The sequence below is a fragment of the Panthera uncia genome, chromosome B4, assembly GCF_023721935.1.
Source record: "Panthera uncia isolate 11264 chromosome B4, Puncia_PCG_1.0, whole genome shotgun sequence".
NCBI classification, from domain to species: Eukaryota; Metazoa; Chordata; class Mammalia; order Carnivora; family Felidae; genus Panthera; species Panthera uncia.
This window is the reverse complement of record NC_064809.1, coordinates 36747076-36774273: the sequence shown is the minus strand read 5'-3', so window position 1 is coordinate 36774273 and position 27198 is coordinate 36747076. Positions and strand designations below refer to the sequence as shown.

At 49.1% G+C, this 27198-nt stretch overlaps 1 protein-coding gene across 1 annotated transcript in view; it reads left to right on the top strand.

Annotated features, from left to right (window-relative positions):
- Positions 1-27198, top strand: part of IQSEC3 (IQ motif and Sec7 domain ArfGEF 3) — a 103845-nt gene that overhangs the window by 36258 nt on the left and 40389 nt on the right. The window contains exon 3 of the mRNA XM_049624870.1: positions 17795-18074. Coding sequence (XP_049480827.1) covers positions 17795-18074 — 280 coding nt within the window. The remainder of the gene's footprint in view (positions 1-17794; positions 18075-27198) is intronic.

Sequence of the window (27198 nt, the reverse complement as noted above, 5' to 3'; positions counted from 1 at the left end):
AGGAGAAACTCTACCTTGGGATGTGGAGCCTGCCAGGGAGTGATACCCCAGGAGGTGGGAACACCCAAAGTTGAGCAAGTCTGGAAGCTGGGTTTCTGTAAGAAAGGAGCCAAGGGGTGGCATCAGGGACTGGGGGGCAATGGAGTAGTTATGGGGCTGGCAGAGGCCTCTGAGGGGATGGTGAGACCACCCGGGAATGGGCCTGGGTTCACACACACACCTCCCAACCCCCCCCCCCCCCCCCCCCCCGGCAAACCCCCTGTGCTTACCAGGGCACTTAGGCCCTCAGGTGAGAGCTGGGTGGGGGGCGGCGTGGAACCCAGAGCCGGGTGCAGTAAGTGTGTGCCAGGCTCTTTCTTCCCCCTTCCCTACCTCCTCCTGCTGCTAGCTAATGACAAGGGCTTTATTCTAGGGAGCTGAATAGGCTAGTAATTGCAGCCCTACTTCCAGTTCCATCCCTCTCCTCCCTCTCACGCTCTCCCTGACAATGACCCTGGAACTGGCCAGCCACCACGCAGCATCCAACAGAATGGCAGCCCATTTGTCTCTGTGGGTGGCAATGGGGCCGAGTGGAGGAAGATTGCCTTCTATTAGTGTAATGAGAGGAGGCTTGTAAGGGTGGGGTGGCGGCTCAGCTAGGGGAAGCATAGGGAGGAAACAGAACAACTCCCTCCCCTGGGGAGCCCTGGGGAAGAAGGTACTCTGGGCCCCAGTGAACTCAATGACTCACCCCTGGTATTCGGTCCTACCTGCCCAGCCTTCCTCCAGGATGGAAGAGACACTAATATTTCTTGAACATGCCAGGTATGTTGCACTAAGCACTCTGAGTATTTTATCTCAATTCTGTGAGATAGCTGTTATTCAAAGTTTTAGATAAGGAATCTGAGATGGAGAGAAGGACCTTGCTAATCAGTTCTGGAACTGGAAGGTGAACTCAGGTCTAACTCCAAAATGCAACCACTTTCCACAGAGCTGCTGCTAGGGTTTTTTCTTTTTCTTTCTTTCTTTCTTTCTTTCTTTCTTCCAGAGCACAGGAGAAACCCTTCTAGGCATTTCTTTTGATCTTAAATAACATCTATTTTCTCTGATTATAAGTTATACTTGCTAGTTGTTGGAAATGTGGAAAATACAGAAATATAAAGAAGAAAATAATTGAATCCAGTTATATAGAATTAACCACTGTCAATATATTAGGGTGCAACCTTCCAGGGTTTTATTTTTCTAAGCACTGTATTTTTTTCCCCCTATTAAAAAAAAAAAAGATTTTGTAGCCTGCACTTCCCACTTAGTATATGGTGTCCAGAGAGAACCTCCCGCCCTAAGCAGCCCCTCCGAAGCCCCCATCCTTTCCTGGCGCTGGTCTGCACTGCTAACCAGCCTGCAGACTGGGCGGTGGGTGGCCGTGAGCTCTGCTGGAGGCTGCACTCCGTACTATATCCTTGAGGAAGGGATTTCCTTCCAAGGATGCTGTCTGGGAGAGCCCTTCGTTCGCATCGCTGGCGCCTCTGTCCCGCCTCTTGGCTCTCCCCAGCTGGCCTGGGGCATGATCAATGGACCAGCCAGTGTTTACTCAGCGATTACGGAGCAATTAAATTCTCAATCGATACAGTTTAGTCTTCAAACAGCTGGGCTAGGGAGACTCGGCATCACGCGCCAGCTCCATCAGTCACATCCCCAGCTCTGGCTCCGAGGCTGCCGGGAATCCTGCCCCACCCGCAGTGGAGAGGGTAGGGACTCATTCTGGGACTGCGGAACTCTGTCCCCTCTTCCCTAGAGAAGCACAGAGAAGACACGCTTCCCTTCTAGGCCTGAGTGGGGCTGGAGGGTTGGCCCACCTAAGCTGCCCAGCCCCTAGGCTCTGGGGTCTCTGCCTCGGCACAACAGGAAGGCAGTGGGCAGCAGACAAGGCCAAGGGGAAGTTGTCTGGTCTCCTCAGCGTCCAGCGGGTAATTCCCAAAGGCCTTGGCAAGGGTTGGGATCATGTGACCTAACACAGTGCTCTGACAGTTCCCATGATGACCTGCCCTGGAATGGATCATCTCCTGATTGTGGGGCCCAGGTGGGATTCCTGAGGATTGAGGACATCAGTCTGGCCCAGAACACAGCAAACCTGGACTCAAGTGGCAAACAGCAGGGGGAGGGGCGGGGCTGCTCCTTCTTATTTGGGCTTTCTGAGCAGGTTAGGTTTGCTCATCAGTGTCCTGAGGATTTCTGTGTAGTTATGGCAGAATCTGCCTCAGCTGGGCTTTACACCTGAGGATAACCACAGGCAATGGCAGAAGAATTTGGTCCTGGAGCTAGAGAAACCTGTTCCCTGACCAACCACGTGGCCTGTCCCTTCATGTCCATGCTTTTTGTCCCATCTGTGTCTTCCCTGCCAGACTCAGGAGGCACAAAAGACAAAATAGATGTCAGAATACTTTGATACCCTGCTAGGGGATGGCCCCCACACCCATACCCCCAGTTCCAGAGAGTATTAGGAAAGCTTTGTCTTGTCATGGTTTTTGGCTTTCTGTTCAGTGAGTTTTCCCCAACTGCAATGTGAAACTTGTGTTTGGAGTCAAGTATTTGCCCAGGCCGATTTCCTCATGTATTTTTCCCACCCAGTGATCCTCTAAGACCAGTCTCTTCATGAGACCTCTGTTGTCACCAAAGGGCATTTTCAAACTTCCCTGTCCACAGGCCTGGGCTGGGGCTGTGTCATGTGAATGAGGCCAGGCTTGGGCCCACCTTCAAAGAGCTGTGAGTTAGGACAGACAGCTTTCTGTCAGCAGTGTGTTGAGAGATGATTAGAGAATTCCTCTTCAGTCTATTATTTCTATTCTGTGTCCCTTACCCATGAGAGAGGGAAAGAGAACACTGGCTGTCAGCTAGTGAGCCCTTGCTACATGCTAGACAGATATTAGCTTACTTAATTCCCACCAAAGGTTCATGAACTCCTTTCAGTCCCAGGTTCGAGGACAGAGTGAGGATCAGAGCTGATGAATGGCTTGTCTAAGGGCCATATCCCTGGCAAAGGGCGGAACTAGGATTTGAACGAAGTATCTATTGCAGGTGCTGCCGCCAGTCAGGTGACCAAAGAAGGGGGGGTGTTCTCAAGCACAGGAAGTGAAAGCATGGTGGGGGAGTGAACAGCAGGCTCTTACTTCTCCTGCCACAGGAAGGGGGCTGCTTAGAGGGGGCTCCTCAAAGAAAGCCTGGTTTGTGGGTCAACGACGGTGAAGGCTGGCCCTCCACCCTACAAATGAGGCTTTGAGGACTCTAGGCACCTGGAGGTAAACACATCAGAGCAACCAAGCTGAAGACAGGAATAACTGGGAGAATATTTTCAGGGGGAGAAAAAGCTTCAGGCTTTATTATTTAAAGAAATAAACATAACTAAGTATACTACTCCCAGAACAACAAAATGAAAGCCACCACAAGGAACATCTAACCATCTCTGTTCCGCTGGTGTTCATTAATGCACAGTTTTGTCCAATTTAGGGAAAGAGATTCTTTTTTTCATTTCCCAGAAACTTCTTGTTTGAGTCTTTTGGGTATTCCTTTTTTTTTTCATTCCCAGAAAGAGTAACCTCTCTTTGCAAGCCTGGAGATTTTAATTTTTTTTAAATTTTTTTTATTGTTTATTATTTTTGAGAGAGAGAGAGAGAGAGAGAGAGAGAGACTGAGAGAAAGCAGGGAAGGGGCAGAGAGAGAGGGAGACACAGAATCGGAATCAGGCTTCAGGCTCTGAGCGCTCAGGACAGAGCCCGACGCAGGGCTCGAACTCACAGACCGTGAGACCATAACCTGAGCTGTAGTCAGCCACCCAACCGACTGAGCCACCAAGGCGCCCCAAGCCTAGAGATTTTTCTAACCTCACTCTTAAGCCTTTTTGGTTTGGGTTTGTTTTCTCCTCTGAAAAGTCATCTTCACCCATTCATTTGTCTTTCAACCAATAACATGACCATGACAATAATTTATAATTTCAGTGAGTGTTTCTGATATATGACAAAAAGGGCTTTAAATCTGTTTCATCAAACCAAAAGAGAGGAGATCATCATAGTCTGCAGCAAGTGGTTTAATCAGACAAGGCGTTCTTAACGATTCTACTGCCTTTGACAGAGGCCTTGGAACAGCTTAAGAAAGGAGATTCTTAGAGATTTTGTGTGTGTGTGTGTATGTGTGTATATGATGATTAAAAAACCACAAAAAGAAAACAAAAACAAAAACCAGGAAAGACAGCTGTCTGTGAAGGAAGACTGGCATATGATGCTGTCCCTGACAGGCAGAAGAGCTAGCAGGAGCTATTGCTTTTGAACCGGAGGGTTTCTGGCTGGAAGGGACCCAAGTGATACACCACTCTTTATCACACAGATAGGAGACTGAGGACCGGAGGAAGGTGCCTTGTCCGAGCTCTCCCAGCTGGTGACGTGCCCAACAGGGTCTAGAACTCAGGCTTCCTGAAGAGCTGGGGCTTTCTACCCCCAGCTCCATGCCTCAGTTTCCCCAGCTACTACATTAGGGGGTGAACCGTCTAATGTCTAGGGTCCCTGTGGCAGTAATTCTGTAAGAAGACACTCTGCCTTGGGCCGTGGCAGCAGGAGCACCCGGGAGCATTTACAAAGCAAAACAAAGGGCAAGTGGCATGACAGGAACATGGGGGACAGTGGACCCAAGAAGCAGATGGGAACGGCAACATCCAAACTCGTGCGAGCACACATAAGAAAGGAGAAGCGTCAAGTGGGCCGGTGCACTGGTTCTTTCTCCATTCTACTGATTGTTAAAACACAAAAGGGAATTTTCAAAAGGAGGAAAGCCTCGCCTCGCTCTGAGTCGTCCAGGCTCTCACAACCACCTTCTGTCATTTTCCCTAGTCCTCGCCCCACTCCCCGCATCCAAGGGCCTGTGCTGCCTGGGCGCTGGACTTTGTCCCCCGGGATGCTCCAGGAAAGAGCCCGATACCCGCTTCCCTTCTGCCATGCATGCAGCTTCCTTCATTCCAAGGACAGAAATGATGGAAAATGAAGGAAGTTTCGGTGGAAAGCTGGTCATAACCTTAACTAACATGTGTACAGGATGCTCCGGGTTGTAAAACTCCTTCCCAACCATTCACCCATCTGATCCTCACCACAAACCTGTTAAAGGCCACAGGGGCAAGAATTACTGTGTCCGTTTTCCAGCTGGGGAAATAGGGGAAAGAAGCAACTTGTTCAGGTTCCAAAGAAGCTGACAGAGATCAAAACAAGCCCGCATAAAGAGAGGGGCTGCAACAAATGGGGGGCATTAAGGCCTGCTTCCTGCCTGTCACTGTTTGCGCTGCCTCGACCATGCTCCACCACCCACACAGACTGGCAGGATCTCAGCGTGGTTCCCATGTTCCACGTCTAGGCTGCAGGTTGGCAGGTTTGGAGAAGCGATTAGGTGACCCTGAGGTCCTCAGATTTCAGGGGACCTGGCTCACCAGAAACAGCATTATAAGAGACTTGTATATTACTATGAATTTATTAATTCATAATGAGCAATGATACCAGTGAACAGGATACTCACAATTACTGATTAACAACGAACTTAAAAATATGAGAGTCTCTTTTCTTCTCCAAGTGCAGAGGGATGCGCCAGATGAGTTTTGTGGATGCCCTTCTAGGTTGGACAGGAAGATCTGAGAAGTGGGGAGGTAGTAAAATAGTACCCTGGGCTCGAAGATAAATTCAGGAAGACTTCAAGGAAGTACTAGAATGTGGAGCAGTTGAGAACACAGACAGAGCAACTCAAATCCAGGTCTAAATCCTGGCGTGGCAACTTACAAACTCTGTGACCTTGGTTAAATTACATAAACCTTCTAATCCTCAATTTGCTTACCTGTAAAATGGGGATAGCAGGAGCAGTTACCTCTTACAGTGGTTGAGGGGGTTAAATGAGATGATTCCTGGAAAGGTGCTTGGCATATAGGAAGCACTCAGTAAGTGCTATTTGAAAACTGGATTTTTCAGGAGCAGAGAGGGAGAAATCAATCAAGATCCAGGAGTCCCAGAGAAGGGGACTAGAAACTCAGGTATGACTAGGAAATGTTTAGAAAGAATGGGCTGACTACTTTAGGAGATGAGGGTCTAATGGCAGAGCCCCTGGTATGGCAAGTAGGAGGGGACACACTACCTGGAATGTTGTTCAGAGTCATTGAGACATGCCCTTCAGAAAGAGGGTCTAGTCCCTCCTTTGGATGGCAGGTGATGGGCATGGAGAAGGAGGCATCTTTCAGATGTTTCTATTCAAGCCTAGCCTGGGACATAGGCTGCTGGAAAGAGCCCAATATCTGAATGAAAGAGAGACTCTCAGAATTAAGGGACCAATTTGGGGAAAAGATCAAAGAAGCTAGAGACCCAGATGAATGCCAATCCAGTAGGGCCAACAGGCCCAGAGAGGAGATTTTCTAGACATCAGGGCAGGAGAGGAAATGATTTCACCCAGCACCAGGCTGTCACAGTGCAGGCTAGGATGAGATTAAGAGCAGAGGCATTTTATCAGAAAATTCTTGCCAGCTGACAGTTTGTCTGTTCTCTTAAGAGGAGGAAATGGGAGCATCTGGGTGGCTCAGTCGGTTGAGTGTACAACTTCAGCTCAGGTCATGATCTCATGGTTGGTGAGTTTGAGCCCCACGTCGAGCTCTGTGCTGACAGCTCAGGGCCTGGGGCCTGCTTCGGATTCTGTGTCTCCCTGTCTCTCTGCTCCTCCCCTGATCACACTCTCTCTTTCAAAAATAAATAAAGATTAAAAATTTTTTTATTTAAAAAGGAGGAAACGGTCGAACCCTTTCAGGGAAAGGTTTATGGCCTGGCACTGACCCCTGCCCTGCCTGGAGGGGTGGGTGGTTCCCCAAGCTGGGATCTCTGAGGCTTCTTCCCAAAGCCAGTGTGCCATGCATTGTCCCTTCATCCTAAACACGTTTGGAGAGACGTGTGAAACCCGCAGACATGTAGAAAATAGCACAGCCATTCTGATACTTGTGAGCTTGTGAAGGTTTCTTCGGTAGCAAGAACGACTGAAGCTAGACATTAGGAAGAACTTCAAGTCGGAAAGCAAAAGATAATGAAGGTGACTGAAAGGAAATAGGTCAATAATCTTGTTCCGTAGAAACTGGATGGATGGCCAGAGCAGCGTCCTACACTACTGGGCATTTGCCATTTCCATCTCTTGTGTCACAAGACTCCTGTTTGGGGTCAGCACACACCTGACTGCCACAGACACCTGTAGGCCATCGGAGACCTTTTCCCTGGCTTGTGGTGAAATTGAGTCTGTGAGGAGCTGGGAGAATGTCTTTCCCTGGAAATAGCTCAAGATCCAAAAAAAATCTGCTCTGCTGGGGTGAGGTAGGGCCGATCTGAGTGGGATGGGAGGAGGATGGAATAAAGGGACTTTATAGCCATGAGGAAACAAAATAGCTGGGCGTGGCCCAGCCTCTGGGATGTACTGTGTGTGTTGCGATCATCACCATCCCTCAGAGGGACCCAAGAAGGATTAGATGAGGTCTTTGCTCTCCAGGGAGTCATCGCTCTTGAGCCAGAAGGTGAGGAAGTGCCACATGCCCAGATGAAAGAAGGAAACCTACATTTACAGGGCATCAGTAGGTCCCAGAAGCTTTATGGACATTGTTTTGTCAACTCTCCCAACAGAAGAGGAAACAGGCTCCGAAAAGTTAGGGAACTAGCCAAGGCCACACAACAAGTGAGTTGTTAGATTTTAAACCATGGTCAGTCTGGTTCTTCATCTCCCACTCGTTATATCCTGCTGCCTCCCAGCCCTTATACCTCCTGGCAGGATTCTCTTGGCATCGTCTGTAACTCAGAGCTTCAGAAATTATGCTGTGCAGAAAAGAGCACTACTTTTCCATTTAAAGAACTCTCTCACAAGAATGTGAGAGAAAGATAGTTCAAGTTAAGGACTGTTCTTTATTCTGAAGTCACTTCCTTCCTACCTTTTCATATTCGGAAACAGAATGAGGTTTTTGCTTTTTTGTTTTCTTGTTTGAACAGAATAGCATATTGGAAATCCTAAAAAGGAAAAAGATAGTTGTTCATTATATAGGGCTTACTGAGCATTTTACACACCTTAATTCTCTACCTTAATTCTCCCATAGAGAAGAAAGCGAGGCACAAGGTTAAGCAACTTGCCCAAGGTCACACAGCAAGTCGATGGCAGAGCGAGCGTGCAAAGCCAGGCCATCTGGCATGGAGTCCTACCTGCTGCAGTGCTGTCCCCATCTGTGCACTGGCCAACATTGCCTGTGGCCTCCTGTGTTCCCTCCTCTCAGGGACCCCAAAGCACTCACACCTTGGACCTGGCTCCCAGCTGGCTCATGGGCTGATGTCTTTCTTGAGTACACCTCTCCCAGCATCACTTATGTGGCTCCTGAGAGTCACCGTGGCCCATGGTAACATACCTAGACCATGGTGGTGGTGGTGGGGTGGGGGAATAGGTCCTTAAAGAATTAGTCCATTTTCTTTCCTAAAAGTCTTCCTTGCTGAGACAATGGGTGCAGCTCAGCTGCGGCCAGATCCCTGCCATCTTTTCTGTCCTGCCAGCATGGAGTTGCAGGCCATTGCCCTTGGAGAAGGACCTCCTGACCTGTGTGGGGTCTGCAAGATCTCGAGTGTTCCCGGACCTGCCCCGTGAGCACACTATGCAGGCTTGGTGCTGCTGCAAAAGCAGCCACCGCCACTTATGTAAGGACAAGGAAGAAATTTGCCCCCAAGGAAAAGCAGGAAATAATAAACACAAATTCAGGACAAAGATTCCTTAAGAGGAGAAGGAATATGTGAGGTGTCAAAGGCTTCTAATGTGCCATTTCTTGAGCTGGGTACAAGTGAAGATTTTTCTTTACACTTTATACATATGTCACTCATATTTCCATATGTAAAATGGCTCATAATAAGAGAAAAAATTAAATAAAATCCAGAGTTTCACCAGGCTGTAAATACGAAGTGTTGCCTGCACTGGCTGTGTGACGACTTTAGGCTGTGTGTCCAGAGATGGTTTTAAAGGCAGTGTTTCTGGAGCTTCCTTGCAGGGTTGGGTGCCATGAGGATGTCAGGCGTGGGAAATGTCTTCTCTTAGGGACGATAACACAAGCAGACATAAACGGTGAAGAAATCTGAGGTGCATTTAGGGGTACAGTGAGTTCTGTGTCTGGGCTTAGAGAAACATGCATTTGTGAAATTGTGTGCTGTGTGTCAGGGAAGGGGCAGAAAGCAGGTAGGATGTCCTTAGAGCCTGGTTTTGTTACCAGATCTATGCCTATTTGTGAGAAAATAAAATGCTCAAAATATTAGGATTCCAGTGGCAAGAAGATGGCATTAATCAGTGTGCTCAGTTTAGGAGCCTGTGAGGGAGGTGTCCAGAGGAAACTTCTAGATGAGATTTCCCTGGAGCACAGCAGGTTCTGATGTGCCCAGGTGCTGCTGTTCCCTTGTGGGGTGGGCTGAGTAGGGGAGGCTGATGCCCACACTGGACATCTGGGGACAGTCTGCCTGGGCTGCTTCTGTGACCATCCTTGAGTGCGCACCACGGTACTGTGGGCCTGGATATGGGGAAGGCACAAGTCCAGAGGACTGTGGTTCCTTTGACAGGAAACCCCTAAAGACAAAGCAAACCAGCCAGCACTTTTTTGGAACAGCTATGAGACCAAAGCCCAGAGTCTCCAAGGAGCTGACAAGAGAGAGCATCACTTACTCTCTCAGGGCCCTTGGGAAAGGGGAAGGAGAAGCATCTGTCACAGTCAATGAATCCAGGGCAGTTTCTGCAAGTGGATGAACCCAGAAAGCCACAGCTGCCCTCCTCCAGGGGTTTCTATTCTGAGACCTGGCTTCCAGCTTGGATAATGGAGGTCAAGGAGCCATGGGCTGGGGCAGGTGCTGCCATGGATTAAATGACGTAAAGGAAGTAAAGGGAGGCTTATGCTGTGTCCTTGGGTGTTGAGGGCAGAGGAGCCAGAGCCCAGCCACTGGGCAGGGATGGTGCAGTGTGGGCCTGGGGCCCATGGAGAGGAAAGGAGAAATGGAGAAAGCTGAGCCTCTCCTTCCTTCCAGATGTCAAAGCATTTTGCAGAGACTGTCCATTTCATGATGAGACAGAGGTCCAGAGAGAAGTGGCATGCCCAAGGTTATACCAAATGCTGCAGGCAGAAGCCAGATTGGACCTTGACTCACAGCCCAGTGTTCCTTCCACCACCTGGAGTAGCATTTTCTAGCCTGTCCTTAGAATGAGTACAGAGCGACTCTGTTTCCAGAACTGGCCCTCTGTTCACCTCAGATTTCCCCAGTACTATCTGGGACCCAGAAGATGCTTGGCTTTCCTTGCTTGGTGCCTTTATTCTGACCATCTACGATCACCTTATTGATTCAGACATGGGAGATAAGGAAGTGTTTTAGTAAAGGCTGAAAAGTCTCCAGATGTGAGCCATGTTGTTAGCTTTTTTCTGCAAAATGCCTAGTTTCTTTGTCCCAAAAGCACTTTAAGAAAGGCAGGCAGGGGCACCTGGGTGGATCAGTTGGTTAAGCATCTGACTTTGGCTCAGGTCATGATCTCACCAGGTTGTGGGTTCAAGCTCCGCATTGGACTCTGCACTGACAGCTCAGAGCCTGGACCCTGCTTCGGATTCTCTGTCTCCCTCTCTCTGCCCCCCCCCCCCCCCCCCTCTCTTTCTCTCTCTCTCTCTCTCAAAAATAAGCTTGAAAAAAAAAAAGAAAGGCTGGCAGAGTTTGGGCTAATGTAGTGCAATTGGTCAGGACTTCTGGAGATTCTTCCCACATGAGGAATCCTTTAGCCCCCCCAAACCCTCCTAGCAAGGTCTCTAGTAATCACTGCTTTAGTCTTGCACAGATGGGAAAACAGCCTCCCTCGGCCACCCACCAGCACCAACACCAACAAGCCCCTCAGGAGGTGGGCCTCTAGGTGCCTCCTCATTCCTTTCTCCACCTTCATGCCAAAGGTCATCACTCAAGCCAGCCTCCGGTAGGGCAGCATGGACCTAAGTGCCCTCTCCTGGCTCTTGCACAGTTCTCCAGTTACCTCCATCCTTCCAGCTCCTGGCAGGGGGCGACATGGCCTTGCCTGGGAGCCCAGGGAGGACACTCACTGACCTGAGTCAGCTCCCTGGCAGAGGCTGTGTGAGCACAGGGTCCTGCCAGGTGCATAGAAAGGCTGTATTTCCAGGACACTTGGGTGGCTCAGTCAGTTAAGCATCCAATTCTTGATTTTGGCTCAAGTCACGATCTCATGGTTGCTGAGACTGAGCCCTGAATCCGGCTGTGTGCTGACAGCACAGAGCCTGCTTGGGATTCTCTCTCCCTCTCTCTCTCTACCCCTCCCCCACTCATGGGTGCACTTCCCCCCCCCCCAAATAAATAAATAAACTTAAAAAAAAAGAGGCCATATTTCCCATTGTGGTCAGCATACCACCCTATCTATGAATTAATTTTACCTTTCTCACTCTCTTTGAAAGGAGATATTCACATCCCCACTTTGCAAATGAGCAAACTGAGGTACAGAAAAGTTAGGTATCTTGCCCAAGTCAGCTAACGAACAAGTTGCAGAACCAGGGGCCTCACTCCATTCAAGCTCTCTTACTTGTGAACAAGGATGCCGTCAGTGCTAGGATAACAGTAAACAGTGTCTGAAAGCTCTCAGGTGGGTGGTAGCCAAACACTTTGTCTGTACGACCAGAGCTGCCTATGGCCCTTGGCACAGTCTTCAGCGTATGGCAGATAATCTGTGATCATGTCTCCAGAATAGTGTTTTTAGCCTGGGTCTATGGAGTCTCTAAGGCCTCAGAATGTGAAGGTAAAATTTGGCATGTATGAAATCATGTGCATTTTTCTGGAAAGAGAGCCCAGAGTTCTTTCAAGGTGTTTCAAAGTTGTTGGGAAACGGGAAAGGTTCTACAGGTGTGTGGGCAGGCAGACCCAGGTAATCTTTGCTGTCTGGAGAAGAAGGAAGAAGAAAGAAAAGCTGGTTATGTCACTGATTTGGTTCTCTGGGAAGCAGACTCTGAGTTGAGGGTGCTGAATGTTTCCTAGAGGATGTGCTTGGGATCAACACAAACGGAAAGGAGGGCAGGAACATAGCACGGGGCAAAAGAAAAAGTCCAAGTGACAGAAGTCCAACAAAATGCTCAGCCAGTCCCAGGTGAGCTCTGAAGGGAGAGCTCATGTTAAGTAACAATGAGCTTGCCCCATGTTAAGTAACAATGGCTGAGCCTTTATATCCCCGCCGCAATCAGTCACTGGATTCCGACAGCTCTGGGAAGGACGTGACTTTGGGCCAAGGAGACACTGCCTTTGAGACACTCCCTGAAGGAGCTGAAGGGGCTGACAGCAGAGGGCAGTCTCCCAGAGCTGGGCAACAAGTCATTCCTTGAAGGAGAGTCTGGGTGGTGCATCACTGACCCTACCTCAGTACCTCTGCCCTTGGGAAAGTAGTAGAGATTAAATGATGTCCATCCATCGACCTGTCCAGCCATCTATCTTTTCATTTAACATTTATTAAACATGTCTTATGAGCCAGCCTGCTGTGATTGCACTGGTGATAAAAAGGTGTACATGGCATAGTCTAACAGAGAGAGACACATCAATGAATAATTAGAACACAAAGTGGTCATTGCTGAAATAGAGGCGAGTGCCAAGAATTATGAGAGCACATTGGAGGGTGGGACTGATTCTTCCCAGGGGCAATGAGTGCGTCCTGAAAGAGTTGACAAAGCAGAGAAAATGGGGGTGGGAGATTAGGATCATGGAGAGAAAACATCTCAAGGCAGAAGAAGGTTATTGAGAGACATAGTGGTCTGAGAGGGCTTGGCAGATTTGGGGAGAACTTCAGTGTGCACAGAGTGGGTGGATCACTTGGTGGAAATGTGGCTGGAAGGGGAGGTTGTAGTAAGATCACAAGTGCTTCAAAGTCCACGCTGGTGGACCTCATCTCAGGAGTATTGGGAAGTCACTGATGGGTTTTGAGCAATTGGCATTAAAGTATGTACATTTTATGAAATCAGCTTTGATAGCAGCAATGATAGGATGGAGTGGTCACTAGAACTCCAGGGGAGTCATATATATGCCATGCTCTCTGGGCCCCTATCATCCCTCCAAGCACATCCCTCAGCTTCCCACGTAGGTGACACTCTTTGATGTGATGTTCAGTCCCAACACACAGGTCATTCTGGTCTTGGGCACATGTAGTATTCCTCTGAGCAACTGCTATTCCCCCAATTTCTCAAAGACTTTCATTTGCCATGCTCAAATCCTGTCTTTTTCTCATGTGTGGAATAACCCCCATTCATGGCCTGAGTCCTTGTATGTTTATTGGTCTAATGTCATATGGGTGCCACCAAAGCCTTCTCAGAACCCTCTTGTTTTGGTGCCACCTACATTCTTTTTCCCTTCTCAAGTGGGTGTCCCAACCCAGGAAAGATTCTTATGACTAGCATCTCCTTTATGTCATCAGTCACACTAAGTTTCTCTAGGCTAGTGGGCTGCCATTCAAGGAATCTGTTTCTGTACAGCTGGATAATGAGCCCAAGATAGCTAACATCACCAGCCTCTCTCCCCCCTCCTCTCCCTCTCTTCTCCTTACAAGAATCTGTGCAGGTCATGGAGTGAATACCATTCACATGATTCCTGTCCAAGTGCCAGGCTGCCTGAAATATGACCCACTGGGGACAGCAGCTTCATGATGTCAGGTCAGCCCAGTAAACTCTAGACACTCAAGGGGACACAGCCTGTGTCTTGCAAAGTGTGATGTTCTGGGCATTGGAACAATGGGCTTACGGTTCCATAAGAGACTGGGATTGAAGTAGGTGATCTCTAAGTTGAAGTATATGGCCTTCTAGCTGCAACAGCTAGGATGAATATTCTAAACTCTTTCACTGGCCCATTTTTATAGATGGGGTACAGAGAGGGAAAGAGAGGCTGGGAACATTCTTTTGATGAGAAGTTTTAAGTACTCAGTCCTCTACAGCTCCCTGAAAAGTGACTACAACACAGATCCACACAAGGAGCATTGGACAAATGTCTGCCTAGGGCATACCTCATATTGTGACTGGTACAGCCAAGGAGACTTCCTGTAGGTGGTAGATGTGTATGGATTCGTCAGAGGTGATGGATCCCATGATTTGTGATCCCCAACACCAAGGTCCTTCACTGTGTTGTTGCTCCAGTGGGTGGAGAACAAGGGTGGGAGGAAGCCTCTGTAAGCCAGTTGGCCTTTGCTTCTCTCCCTAAAGACCATGGGAGTTAGTCTGGAGGTCTGGGAAAGACCATGAGCTATGATGGAGAAACCTTACTGTTTGTTTTGTGAAGGTTGAGGAGTGCTAAATGTTGAGAACCCCTTCTCCTTCCACATAGAAATTCTCCATGCTGTTTTTCTGGGAATTCCTTTGAGACTCCATGCTGTAGGTTTCCAGCTCCAAATACTGCCACCACTGTGGTCATCATTTATCAAGGACTACTGTGTGCCAGGCACTGTACTAAGTTCTTTGCAAGCTATATTTATTCCTCACAGCAACCTTGCAAAGGAGTTAGGATGCCTGTTTTGTGGAAATAGAGGCACAAGGAGGTTAGGCAACTTGCCCAAGTTCACATAGTAAGTAGCAGAAAGAGGATTCTAACCCAGGTTTTCCTGACACCAAAGCCCATGTTCTTTTCTCTGTACTGTATAATCTTAAACTTTGCCATATTGATGACATTAGTTCTGAGTCTCCCATAGCTACTTTATACCACACAAGTGAGTGGAGAAGTCTAAGGAGGGAAGGCAAGGACAAAGTCCTCTTTCTAATACTTTTCATCATATACTCGGGTTGGGGGGGGGTGTCATAGTCTCTCAGATCCCTTTGCATAGAGGTGGGCAAAGGCAGAGTTGGTTCCATCAGCCAGACAGTCTGGAACCTTGGGGCTGGTGGGCCTTGGTGGACTGGCTTTGGCACTGGAATCCAAGCTTCCAGAATTCCAAGCTTAGAGATAAGTAAGTTCTCATCATGTGACAAGTAAGGAAAACTGACACAGAAGGATGAACAAATTACCCAAGCCACAGAGCTAGTTAGAAGCATTATGTATGCATCAGTGTATGCGTTGGTGTGTGTGTGTGTGTGTGTGTGTGTCTGTGTGTGTGTTGGGGTGTGTGTGTGTGTGTGTACGTGCATGCATGCATGCATGTATGTGCATGTGCTAGAGATGACAGTGAGGGGTCTCCTAACTCCCAGGCCCTATGAATGAGTTCAGGAGATAAGGCCTTGGAGTCTGTCTATATTCAGAGGGGTGGACCACAAAGAAGGCTATTTTTAAAGTCTGTTTTGGTTTAACACAAGTAGTTTATTTGGGATAAGGTGACTCCAAGAAATGCCAGTGTGGGGGTGGGGGATGAGACACAGAAGAGAAGGAAGCCAATACATCTTCATTAATGATCAGGTCATGGCTTTGGCCACTGGGCATTTTTGGGAAATGGCATGGAATGTGCCTTGGAGTTATTCTGCTCAAGGGATGAGAGGCCAGAGTATTTATTCACCTGCCTTCATCATCACTGGTTGAGTATTGTTATTGGGGGGCATCAACTCCTCCAGAACCTCTTGCCAAGCAGACTCCCACAGTAAAAGAAAGCATAGGGATATTTTTAAAGGTGTTTGTAGTCCTGAGTAGCCACCAGTTCTCTAAAGATTCTGGAAAACCTTTTAGGGTGAAGAGGCTTGGGCATCAGCACCAAGAACAGTCTGGAGAAGAGATGTATGTATGAGACTGAATGGTGCCCCCCAGGCCCTGGAGGCAGGTTGTGATAGGAGAAGGAAGGGCTATATCTGTGTGCCCTATGGGAAGAATGGGTAAGTCTTATGACAAGATGAGTTGCAGTCAGATCTTCAACCAGTGAAAACTGGTGAAAAAAAAACCATATCAGATAACTAGAGCTCATCCAACTATACAACTCGATTAATGGCCATACAGAAAGTGATGGAGGAAAGAATCATGCATATAGAGGGTTTCCTTAGGGAGTTTGGGGCTCCTTGTTGCTAGGGCCAGCCAATGCACTCTCCTTTATGGGAGCAATGAGGCCAGGAGTATGGGGAGGATAGATGGAGATTGAGTGGAAGGGTTCGCCACTCATCCTTGGTTATTCTAGTACCAGGAGGCTCCAAAGTTGGGTGAAAGCAACACGAAGAGGTCTCTTTTTTGCCTGTTGATTTGGGGGCACCTTACATGGAGGCAAAACTATAAAGGAAAGAAACCCTAAGTATTGCCTAGCTCTTGGGCCAGGGTCACCCCACCTTCTATAAGAAAGGGAGATTGGAGGGCTGGACTAGGTGACATTAGGGTCCCTTCTAGTCCTGATCTTCTATCTCTGTCTGCTGTCCCTTGACTCTTGCTCTCCCTTCAATTCATCCATCAACAAGTATTAACTGAGCACTGATCATCTGCCCAGCATTAACTGGGGAGCAGGAATAAAATAGAATATAGGTCCTGGACTCTAAGAGGCGATAGATGGGGGGCATGAGTTAACACTGACTGAGCACTTATTCTGTGCCAGGCAGTGTGCTAAACACCGTATATATACTGACTCCTCTGCCCTCACCATAACCTGATAAAATAGGTACTAGTACCTCCACCATACAAATGAGGAAGCCAGAGATGGGCTCAGAGGAAAAGCAACTTAACTGAAGCCACACGGTGGTAGAGTATGGATTTGAGCCCGTGCTGTAGCCACGATGCTTCTGCTCCTGGGAAATAGAGATAGACTCTCTAAGTGCAGCTCCTAGTGTGCTAGCAAATGGAGCGGTCAAAGCTGGAGTTGCTTGGGAAGGCTTTATGGACAGGTGGCTTCGCACTTGGCCTTGAGGGAAGGATGGAACTAGGAGACTGGCCAGGGAGGGGAGCAACCTGAGTGTATTAATTCCCCAGGGCAGGCTGGGGTATGATGGCTCCAGTTAGCAGGTATCTCCTTAGGGTAAGGAGGTGGGCAGCAGCTATGGCTCAGCCTCCTGGGGGCTCCATGGGAGGGGAGGAGAGGCCAGGAGCCAAAGACAGATCTTCCCCTAGACCCAGCAGAGCAACCACCCTTCTCTTCACAGACCCAGTCCTAAAAAGCTGGTGTCCGCCTGGCCTGGAGGGGCTTTATGCTCAGACCAGGCCTGTAAGCATCACTCCTTCCCCACAGTCATTTGGGCAGCATAAAGATGGAGCTGGTTCAGTGTGTGGATCAGCTTCTTTCCAGCTGCCTAAGCCACTGGCCAGGGAACCAGACCACTGATAATGATGATAGTTAACACTTACATTTAGCAAGGACCCTGAGCCAGGCACTGTCTTAACTTTAGCTAATGTAAGCCTTCCAACATCCTTATGAAGTAGGTACTATTACTGTGCCCATTTTATAGATGGGAAAATAGAGGTACAATGAGGTTAAGCAGCCTGTTCAGGTTCCCATAACTAATAAGAGTCAGAGTCCAGATTCCAACCCAGGAAGTCTACTCCTACCTACTCTGCTGTACTGCAGAGCAGAGGTTCTAAGCAAGCAGAGGTTCATGAGCTCTGATCATAGCTGCTCCTTTCCTCTGCCTGGGATACCCTCTCCAAATTCAGGCTCTCTTCCTTGCCTGAAGCTCTTCCCTGCCAAGGTAGCCCCTCCCTAGAGGTGACTTCAGGAGGCACCCCCAAGCCCCCACCACTAGGAAGGCCCATCGCTGCCTGAAAGGCCAGGCCAGAGTGCCCAGTCTCTCTCCTCACCCCCACACCCACATGCACCCTGTCCCGCTCCCCCCCAACCGAGCACCGTTGCCTTTTGTTCACAGCGATGGCTCCTGTGCCCAGGCCGGTGGGGGCATGGAGGACTCCGTGGTGGCAGCGGCGGCGGTGGCAGCCGGCAGACCCAGTGCCCATGCCCCGAAGGCTCAAGCCCAGGAGCTGCAGGAGGAGGAGGAGCGGCCGGGGGCGGGGGGTGCCTCCCCGAGGGCTGGCTCCCACCGCGCGGCCTCCCCCGGCCGGCAGCAGCCTGCCTTGGCGACGGCGCTCTGCTCCCACGCCCCTAACGCCTCCGATTACGAGCTCTCCCTTGACCTAAAGAATAAACAGGTACCCAGGGCCTCCAAGGGGGGCGGGGAGGGTGGTGAAGGGGCCCTGCCTTCGGGGGCTATCCAGGGTATCTCCCCACTTGGGCCCACCTCTGCTGTGCTGTAGGCACGCCTCTTTTGCCACTAGTTCTTCCAAATTGAGCTAAGTGTTCTGCCCATCCCTGCAGCCCAGTTTGTCAGGCAAGCAGCCTTAACAGGGCCTGGGCCACACCCTTGCAATGCCTGTCCCTTAGGCAGCGTGTCCAGAGGTCTGCTCCTCTTGCCATGTGCAGGATGCCTAAATTGCCCTCACAAATGTCTAAGCAGGTGGCCCACTGTTCTCTGGGGAAGCCCCTACTTCCACTGCTGCTTAGAAGAGATAGCCCACTCACATGTCCAAGTAGTAAGCCCCATGTGTAGGCACACTTAGGTTCAAATGAGATGCAAAGATGGTGGTCTCCTCTGGGTAGACTGAGGATTCCCAAGATAAACCAAAGTCCCCTATTGGAGAACAAATTCCATTTGTGTGTGTGTGTGTGTGTGTGTGTGTGTGTGTGTATACTCATGTGCATATGCTTAGAGAAAGATATCATGACTGAATTTTGTTAAGAAAGAGCATTGAACTTGGAGCCATAGACATAGGATCCACCCCTTGGTCTTGCTCTAGTTAAGTCTGTGACTGGGAATGCCAGTTAAGCACTCCGGGCACTGGTTTGAAATTGGGAATTAGACCTTGAATCATCTCCAAATGTGTAGGTTTTAAAGAAACATTCTTAACTCCATGGACAAAGTGGGTTTGGGGAAGGAAAGCTAGTAGAAAGGTCACTAAGACTGAATCAGGCCAAACCAACTTCATTTCTTTCCTTCAGCATCAAGGTCGGCTGGAGGTGGAACATCTGGTTTTCAGTAAAGTATTTAACAAAATCTCCCATGATATATATGTGGACAAGATAGGAAGTGAATCGGATGACAATATAGTCAGGTGGGTTGTTTTCAAACAGAATTCTCAAAAAACGTTGGTTTTTCCATCCATGCCGTTTCCTGGTGCCTTGAGCGGTGCACTGTCCTTGGTCCTGTTCAGTTCAACCATTTTTGACAAGGCACTACTTTCTAGTGACACAAAGCTAAAGGGAACAGCTAATACCTTGGTGATAGAATCCAAGATTTTGTAGAAATCTCATCCAGACATAAAGATTTAAATGCAAAAGTCTAAATGAAGCAGGGAAAGAGCTAAAGTTCTGCTCTTAGCTTTGAAAAGCCCACAGCATTAGTATAAGATAGGCAGGCTTGGTCCTGGGAGAGAGAACTTGTGGCTTTGGCTGACTGTAAGCTCAAGATGAATTAATAACCAGTGAAATGGCTGCCAGAGAAGTGAGTATAGCAGCCTTCACAGGAGGGTGGATAAGCCTCAGTATAGGGGAGCAGCTGGCTGGAGCCCCACACTGGTTTCTGGTCAGGGCCTGTCTGGAGCCTGTCCTTGGTTCTTGGGGCTTCATTTAAGACAGAAGTAAGAATCGTGAGGATTCCAAGGTTCTCCTAAGAAGGAAAATAGGATTGGCTGGAGTCATATGGAGAAATTGTAGACGTGAAAACAAGTTTTAAATATGGAAGAGCTGGCATGTGAAAAACGGATTTGATATATTTTCTATCATTCCAGTCAAAAATAGTGGTACTAACGTATGAAAGCTACAGAAAATGAAGCTTTTAGCTCAATTAACAATTAGAGCTGTTAAAAATATAGAAAGTCCTGCTTGTGAGGTAGTGAGTTCTGTGTTACCGGGAATGCCCAGGCAGGGGCTGGAAGACAGTCCATCTGGAACACTAAGTGTGATGTGGGTGGTCAGTTGGCCCAGATAAGAAGTATTCTCAATTCCACATGACTATGCTCCTTGAGGACAGAGATCATGTCTTATCCATCTTTGTACCCTTCCCCCAGCATCTAGCAGAGTTTCTTGAACATAGTAACAGCCCTCTGAGTGAATAATTTTTGAACAACTATGATGTGCAAAGCAATAAGAGAGTGGGGTAACAAAGAGAAAAAAGTGCTCCCTACTTGCCCCCCCCCAAAAATTGCAGTGCAATTTAACGAATATCTGGTGACTAATACCAAAAGAAACCTGTACTTCAGCTTAGGCAGGAGAGTTAGTTTAATTCTGACTGACTAGGTGGCATATGGAGAGCGATACAGGCTTCTGATTGGCATCATGGGCCTTTTTATAGTAGACACCATTCTGAGAGATGGGTTTGCATGTCAAGCCAGCAGGGGTGGGGCGGGAAAGTTGAGGGTGTGACAGGCACCTTTATGCTGAGTGAATGCAGCTTCAGGGAATAGCGCATCTCCTCTGGCTCATGTATCTCTCTAGGCCAAGCATAAGCTGGGGGCAGAAGGAAGAGGGCAAAAAGTGAGGGGGCTAGAGAAAAGTGATTAAAAACACGACACACGTTTATAAGCGACTGAGCTCAACTCCTGTCTCTTCTGCAAATGAACTGTGTGATCTTGAACAAGTTGCTTAGGTTCTCCAGGCCTCAGTTGTCTCTTAACTCTTTGGGGCTTCATACACGCTGTTCTCTGTGCCTCTACCACTAACGTTCTTGCTCCCCCCCTCACTTGGCACTCGGCCTCAATTTGTTCTCCCTCCTCCTCCCTGGCAGCTTTCCCTGCCCTCCCAAGGCTGCATTGGATGCCCCTTCCCAGAAATCCCCTAGTACCTAGGGGGTACTGTCATTGCCCTTCAGCCCTGTATCATCATTCCCTGTTGACTTGACACCTCCTAGAAGGCAGGGCCCATAACTCATTATTCATCATTATATCCCCATCATTATATCATGCCTGACACTGTCCCTGGCATGAAGAAGATATGCTCAGGGATGGAAAGGGGAAAATACTAAATTAGTGACCTGAAGGGGGAGAGGCGAATGAAGCCTGGGTCCCGGACCTGACTTTGCTATAGGTTTCTTTAAGATCTAGGATTTAGTATCTGATTCTGTCATCTCCACCAGTTGTGCAAATCCTAGAAAGATCTTGGGCAATCATTATCTCCCCAGTCCACCAACCTGCCAGGCCTGCTCCATCAGCCAGTCCAGAATCTCAGGCACTGCCTGTGGCTCCTTTCTGTCCCCACACCCCTCCCCCCCAAGATCTGCTCCATCCCCAAGCCCACTGATGCTACTTCTTAACTATTTCCCAAATTCTACCCTCTCCTGCCAACCCCACTGCCCCCACCCCAGGCTAGGCCACCATCACTTCTCACCTGAGCCCCTGGGGAAACCCCCACAGGTTCCCCTACTTGGAGCTGTGCCTCTCCTAACCTGATCTCCACCCTGTAGCTGAGCCCTCTTTATAGACAGCACATCAGATGATGGTATTTTGCTGTGTGAAAGCCTTCCATGGCTCCTCACTGTGTGTAGGACAGATTTCTCCTGGTTCTTCTACCATCTGACACAACCCCACATCCTGCCCCACTGCCATGCAGGGTTCCTGCCATCCCCACTCACCTTTCTCCAGATCTCTGTGCTATGGTTTGCCTCTGGGCCTTGCCATATTTTATTTCTTCTGCTGGGAATACTCACCACCTGTCCGCCATCACACTTCACCTGGGTGATCTCTACTCATACTTCATGTCTCAGGTCAGCATCCCCAAGCCTGGGTGTGTGCTTTTACTGCGTGCTCCACTGCTGACTCCATGCCATCTGGTAGCTGTCCCACTCGTACAGGCAAGGACTATGTCATTCTCAGGGCTGTCACACAGTTGAGCGGATTGTGCACAGAATACCTTCGGAGCAGCCAGTTACTTCATGGTCTGTGTGAGGAGTGAGCACTCCCTAGGGTTCTGTGTTAGGTGATAATGCTACTCTTGCTCACCTTTGTTTCCCCACACAGCACAGTCCCTGGTGCCTAGGACATGCTCTGTACTGGGGGAACACATGAGAGAAAGAAAGAAAGAAAGAAAGAAAGAAAGAAAGAAAGAAAGAAACCTGCCTCTGGGTTTCCCTGTTCTCCCAGCCCCCAGGGCCTCGCCCCACAATCAGAGTGGGAAAAAGTGCCAGCTTCTCTGGGACAGCTTTTCCATCCTCCATTCCCTCTGCCCTCAGCTCCCTCACTTCATCTCACAGTGAGCCCGGGGCTACAACCTAGGGGGACAAGGAGGGAGCATGTAGATTCCTTTGGAGGATTCTTTAGAAAAGTGGTGTGGCAAGGATACATAGGGCACCCAAGTGGTTTCCAAATTCATTCAGGTTCTCTAGGGAGTTTGTATCCTGTTCTGTGCCACCGCTGAGGAGCAGCCCACTGGAGCTCATGTGGGATGTCCAAATGGCATCACTGTGTATGCTGTCCAAGCCAGGGGACCATGCAGCTACGGCCAGTAGCATCCAGGCCCTGCCCCCCACCCAAGTCAGGTCCTGGGTGGAAACTATGTTCTCTTTTTGGAGAGCAGACCCTTCCACAACAGATCTCCCATACCTAAGCCTCAGGGTCCAGCCTCACCAGGGGATACCTTCAAGGGGAGAGATTAGGGTTAGGGTTAGGGTGGCCATGTTTCCAATTCTCTGGGTCTCAGTTTCTTCACCTGTGAAATGAGGGATTGTACCAGAATATCTAAGGCTCCTTTCTCCTCTGAAGGCAAGAATCCCACCAGGGCATGGAGGGCACCTGAGGACCAACCCCCAGAGCATGATGGTGAAGGCAATGCTCATCAAGGATAGTCCTGTTCACTTGCATCCGGTTCAGGGAACAGAATTGCATTGCTGTTCTGTGCAAGGCTTGGGACACCACAATACAAAAGACACAGGCACAGTTGTCAGGGAGCACATTCCAGAGATGGGCACTGACTCGTAACCAGTACTAGCTAGCACTAATAGCATTAACTATGTGCCAGACATTTTCCATGCAATATCTCCCCAGACCTGCATAATATCCCAGTGAGCTAGGTACTACTACTATCTCCATTTTAAGAATGAGAAAATCACGGCTTAGCAATATTAAGTAACCTGCCCAAAGACACATCCCTAGGTGTGCATTCCTGGTGCAGCCAAGACTGGGACTCCACAGTCCTTGATTTTATCCAGAGTCTTCCACAGCCTCCTCATCCCAGTGAAGGGGTAGGTTCCAAGGAAGCAGTGCACAGGGTTCTGTGGGAGCACTGGAGACAGCAAGAAGCCCAACCCGGGGTTCAAATCAGGCTCCCCGCAGCAGCTCTACCTGAGACAGTCTCTGTGATCCAGGAGTAGCTGAGCCGTCGTACCCCCCTACCCCTAGCTGGCTGTAGTCAGAAGAGGTTCCCAAGAGCAGCCCTGCTCTTAGGCAGGCCTCAGTGCCCTGCTGTGTTGAATGCTTGCTGTATTTTGGACAGTTGGACAGGGAGGTGGGCACACAGGGAAGACGCGGGGCTCACAGCCTGCCCAGTGCAGGCCGGCTTCCCTTGGGACGGCCCTTAGCATCTCCAAGCTCCTCTCTCCCTACCCTAGACTGTCTGCTCCTAAACCTCATGTAAGGCTTCCCTTGCCAAGTTCTGCAGCCTCATTCCATGTAATGCTTTAGCATTATCAGCTGGGAAATCTTGGATCAGAGGAAATCCTTGCTCACATGTGAAAGCCACCCCCACCCCGGCCTGGCTCCCTCATTCCCCAGCACTGCAGCCCCCCAGCTAGCTGCTCTTCCTCCCTCACCCTGACTTGGCGACCATCTCTCAGCGGCCCTTCTCAGGCTCAGCTGCTGCAGCAACCTGAAAAGAGGGAGCATGTTCTAATTAACACTGAGAGGCTCGTTAGGCAGACAGAGCCCCCTGAGCCCCCCTCCACTGCTTCTTCTGGCAGAAGCAGAGAGATTGCTCTCTTGGGAGGAAGTGAGGCTACAATTACCCATGATTCATGGGGTTTAGGGAGAAGTGAGATGAGCTGTTCTTAGGCCTGTGGGCCCAAAGACCCCTCCCCACCCTGGGGACCACCCTCCCCCCATATCCAACTCTCTTAGCTCTCTGACCTGGCCTTGGTTAAGAAAAGGGTTAGGGGCGCCTGGGTGGCTCAGTCGGTTGGGCGGCCGACTTCGGCTCAAGTCATGATCTCGCGGTCCTTGAGTTCAAGCCCCGTGTTGGGCTCTGTGCCGACAGCTCAGAGCCTTGAGCCTGTTTTGGATTCTGTGTCTCCCTCTCTCTGACCCTCCCCCGTTCATGCTCTGTCTCTCTCTGTCTCAAAAATAAACGTTGAAAAAAAAAAAAAGAAAGAAAAGGGTTAGGGTTGTTGGGAGGGCCAGGCTGGGTGGACAGAACTGACCTGGGACGCTGCCAAGTTCCCGAGCCCTGTGGGAGGGAAATTGTATATGTATGTGTCTGAGAGAGTTGTGGGGGAGGGGGAGGATGGAGCATTTGACTCCAAGCCCGGATCCGGAAGAGAGCCTAGATTTTTATTTGCCCTGGGACATAGAACAGAGTTCAGTTTAGTTCATGTCCGCAAACATTTATTAAGCCCTAACCATGGCTCTGGCTCAACACTGGGCACCAAGAATGTAGAGACAGATAATACCATCCTTCCTGTAAGGTACAGTCCATGGGAATACAGAGAGCATGGAGGGTGGCTGCGAAGGATAGAAAGAAACAGTGGGGGACAGTGCAGGCTGGGGTTGCAGCAGGCACGAGGCTGGAATAAATGGGAGATGGTTGTGTTAAATGCACTGGAACAAATGGAGAAGATCCAACAACTGAATTCAAATATCATAGTGAGCACTTGGTCCTTGCCAGGCTCTGGGCTAGGTGCTGTCCATAGATCAGGGGCCTCGAATAACTGATGCTCTGTTGGAGTCAGGGTAGGGGGTGTGGAGAGAAGGAAGGGTGGGTTAAATATCACAAAGATTAGTGGAGAAAACTGGGCATCCAAGACAAGTGAGAAACAACGTTCTCCACAGGCACCTAAAGTGGTAAGATCCCTGTCTGGTTGGGGAACTGAGGAGGCTTCACAGAGGATGCCCATTTGAGGCAGGTCCTGAAGAAAGGAGAGAACATCATGGGCTGAAGGACAAGGCTGAGCAAATGCTCAGAGCAGGAAAGCCTAGTGTGGGCTGGGGGAGGAGCAGGGGTCGAGCCAGCATGTACAGAGGCTTGGTGTGGTAGTAGAAAACGGGAGGTAGGCTGAGGCCAGATTGCTCAGGGTCAGAAGGCCAGCAGGAAGCATTTATATACTTATTTGGGGCAATGCTCTCAAGCAGCTGAACGTCTGTATTCACATCTGCTCCTCAAGAGCCTTCATCAGGGTAATGTAGTGTAGGATGGATGGTGGGTGTGAGAAGGGAGCAGGGAGGCAGTGGGGAGGCTGCCAGGGTGGTCCAAGTGGGGAGTCGAAGAGAGCCCCATGTGGCAACAGTTTGGTGGAAAGGTCAGGATGATGCAAAAGGTTTTGGGGGTGGGGCAGGTTGTGGAATAAAGGCTTGGAGGCTGACAAATGCAGAAGGTGGGCAAAGGAGGATGCATGGACAAATACAAGGTTCCCAGACTGGATAGCATAACAGCCAAAGTGCTGTAAGGTAAATAAAGAAATCATTGAGAGCTGATTCGGGGAGGTGGGGCAAGGCAGTGGCTTTGTATAGGTGAACAGAGGGACCTAGGATCAAGCTTAGGAATTGAAATTTGAGAGTCATTCACCGAATCATCATTGTCATCAAATAGCTACCACTTACTGCACACTGATTATGTGACAAGTTCATATGAAATGATTCAATTCTCATAACAAGCTACAGAGTCTGCAGGATTAGCTTCATAACAGATAAGAAAACTGAGAGTTGGAGATGTTAGGAAACTTGTCCAAGGCCAACCAGCAGAGAAGAAGCAGATCTGGGGCTGATTATCTCCCCTAAGGCTTGTTCATCAGCCGATTAAAGTACAGTGAAGTTATGATAGTGGACAAGGTTCTCACACAGGAGGTGAGAAGATACTAGCCTGCAGGACAACTGTAGAGTTGCCACAAAGGCTCTGCCGGAGATAGTTTCCCTCTTAATTAGTTGTTAATTATCAGCTACTGGAGGCTGCTCTAATGACCTCCAATGTAAAAGTCATGGAAGATGTCCAGAAGTGCATGGGAAAATAATTCAAATGTCTCTGCAGAATGGAAGATGGCACTCATATGACTTGTAACTGGCATGCTTAAGGATTTTGAGGTCATAATATAGTATGGAAGTGCTGTATGGAAGCAGGCAAACCAAGGTAGACTGGGTCATGAGAGCCGAGGTCCGAGTTTCAAGGTGATAAAAATACGAAGAGCTGCAGAAAAGAGGGAGGAGGAAGGTTGAGGATGGACCCTCAGGTTTCATGAAGAAAGGTCTCTGGTTACCTTCATAAGAGTCATTTTAGAAAACCAGTGGGAGCAGAAGACTGATGCTGGGGGCTCAGGGCATATAAACTTGGATCAGCCATTTGCCATTTGCTCATGGAGTGAGGCAGAGGGTGTAGACTAGTGTTCCAAGAGGTTTGGTGGAAAACAGAAAGAAAGATATTGGGCTAGTGCCCCAGAGCTGGGGAGTCAAGAGGAGTTATGATTTAGCCTGGGGAGATCTGAGAGGGTCTGTAGGCAGGTGGAAAGGGGCCAGTGACACAGTGGAGTTTGGAAACACAAGTGAAATGCATCCGCTCCAGGAAAAGAAAGTTATGGGTTAGTTAGGGTGGTTTTTGAGAGTCACAAAGATAACTTTGCAATTAAGTCTTTAATCCATTCAATAAATATTCCTTGAAGGCCTCCTATGTGCTGAGCATTCTCCAAGCACTGGGGATAAAGCAGTAAACATGGCAAAGTATCTGCCTTCATGGGACTTACAGTATAGTGGAAGATTTGATGAACCAGATTCAAGATATTTAAAATATTGTTTTCTTCTCTGCTTGGGTGACACTGGGGACATTGGCTAGTAGAAGTCTCCTAGGGTTAGTTCAGCCAGCCTTCTGCCTCCAGATAGGATGGTACTGTGCCAGGGGGATAGACATCTTTACCATTCTGGAAACATTTCAGGCAATGGGATTTCATACCTTCCCTCTGTTGCCAATGGCATCTCATAACCTGAAGAGAATGCTTTTGGGTCTAAGGTTTCCCTTGAAATGTGAATAGGCCAGGTGGGAAAGAAATATGAATTCCTCCCTGGTGTCAGTTTCTCATGGGACTTGAGGAGGGAT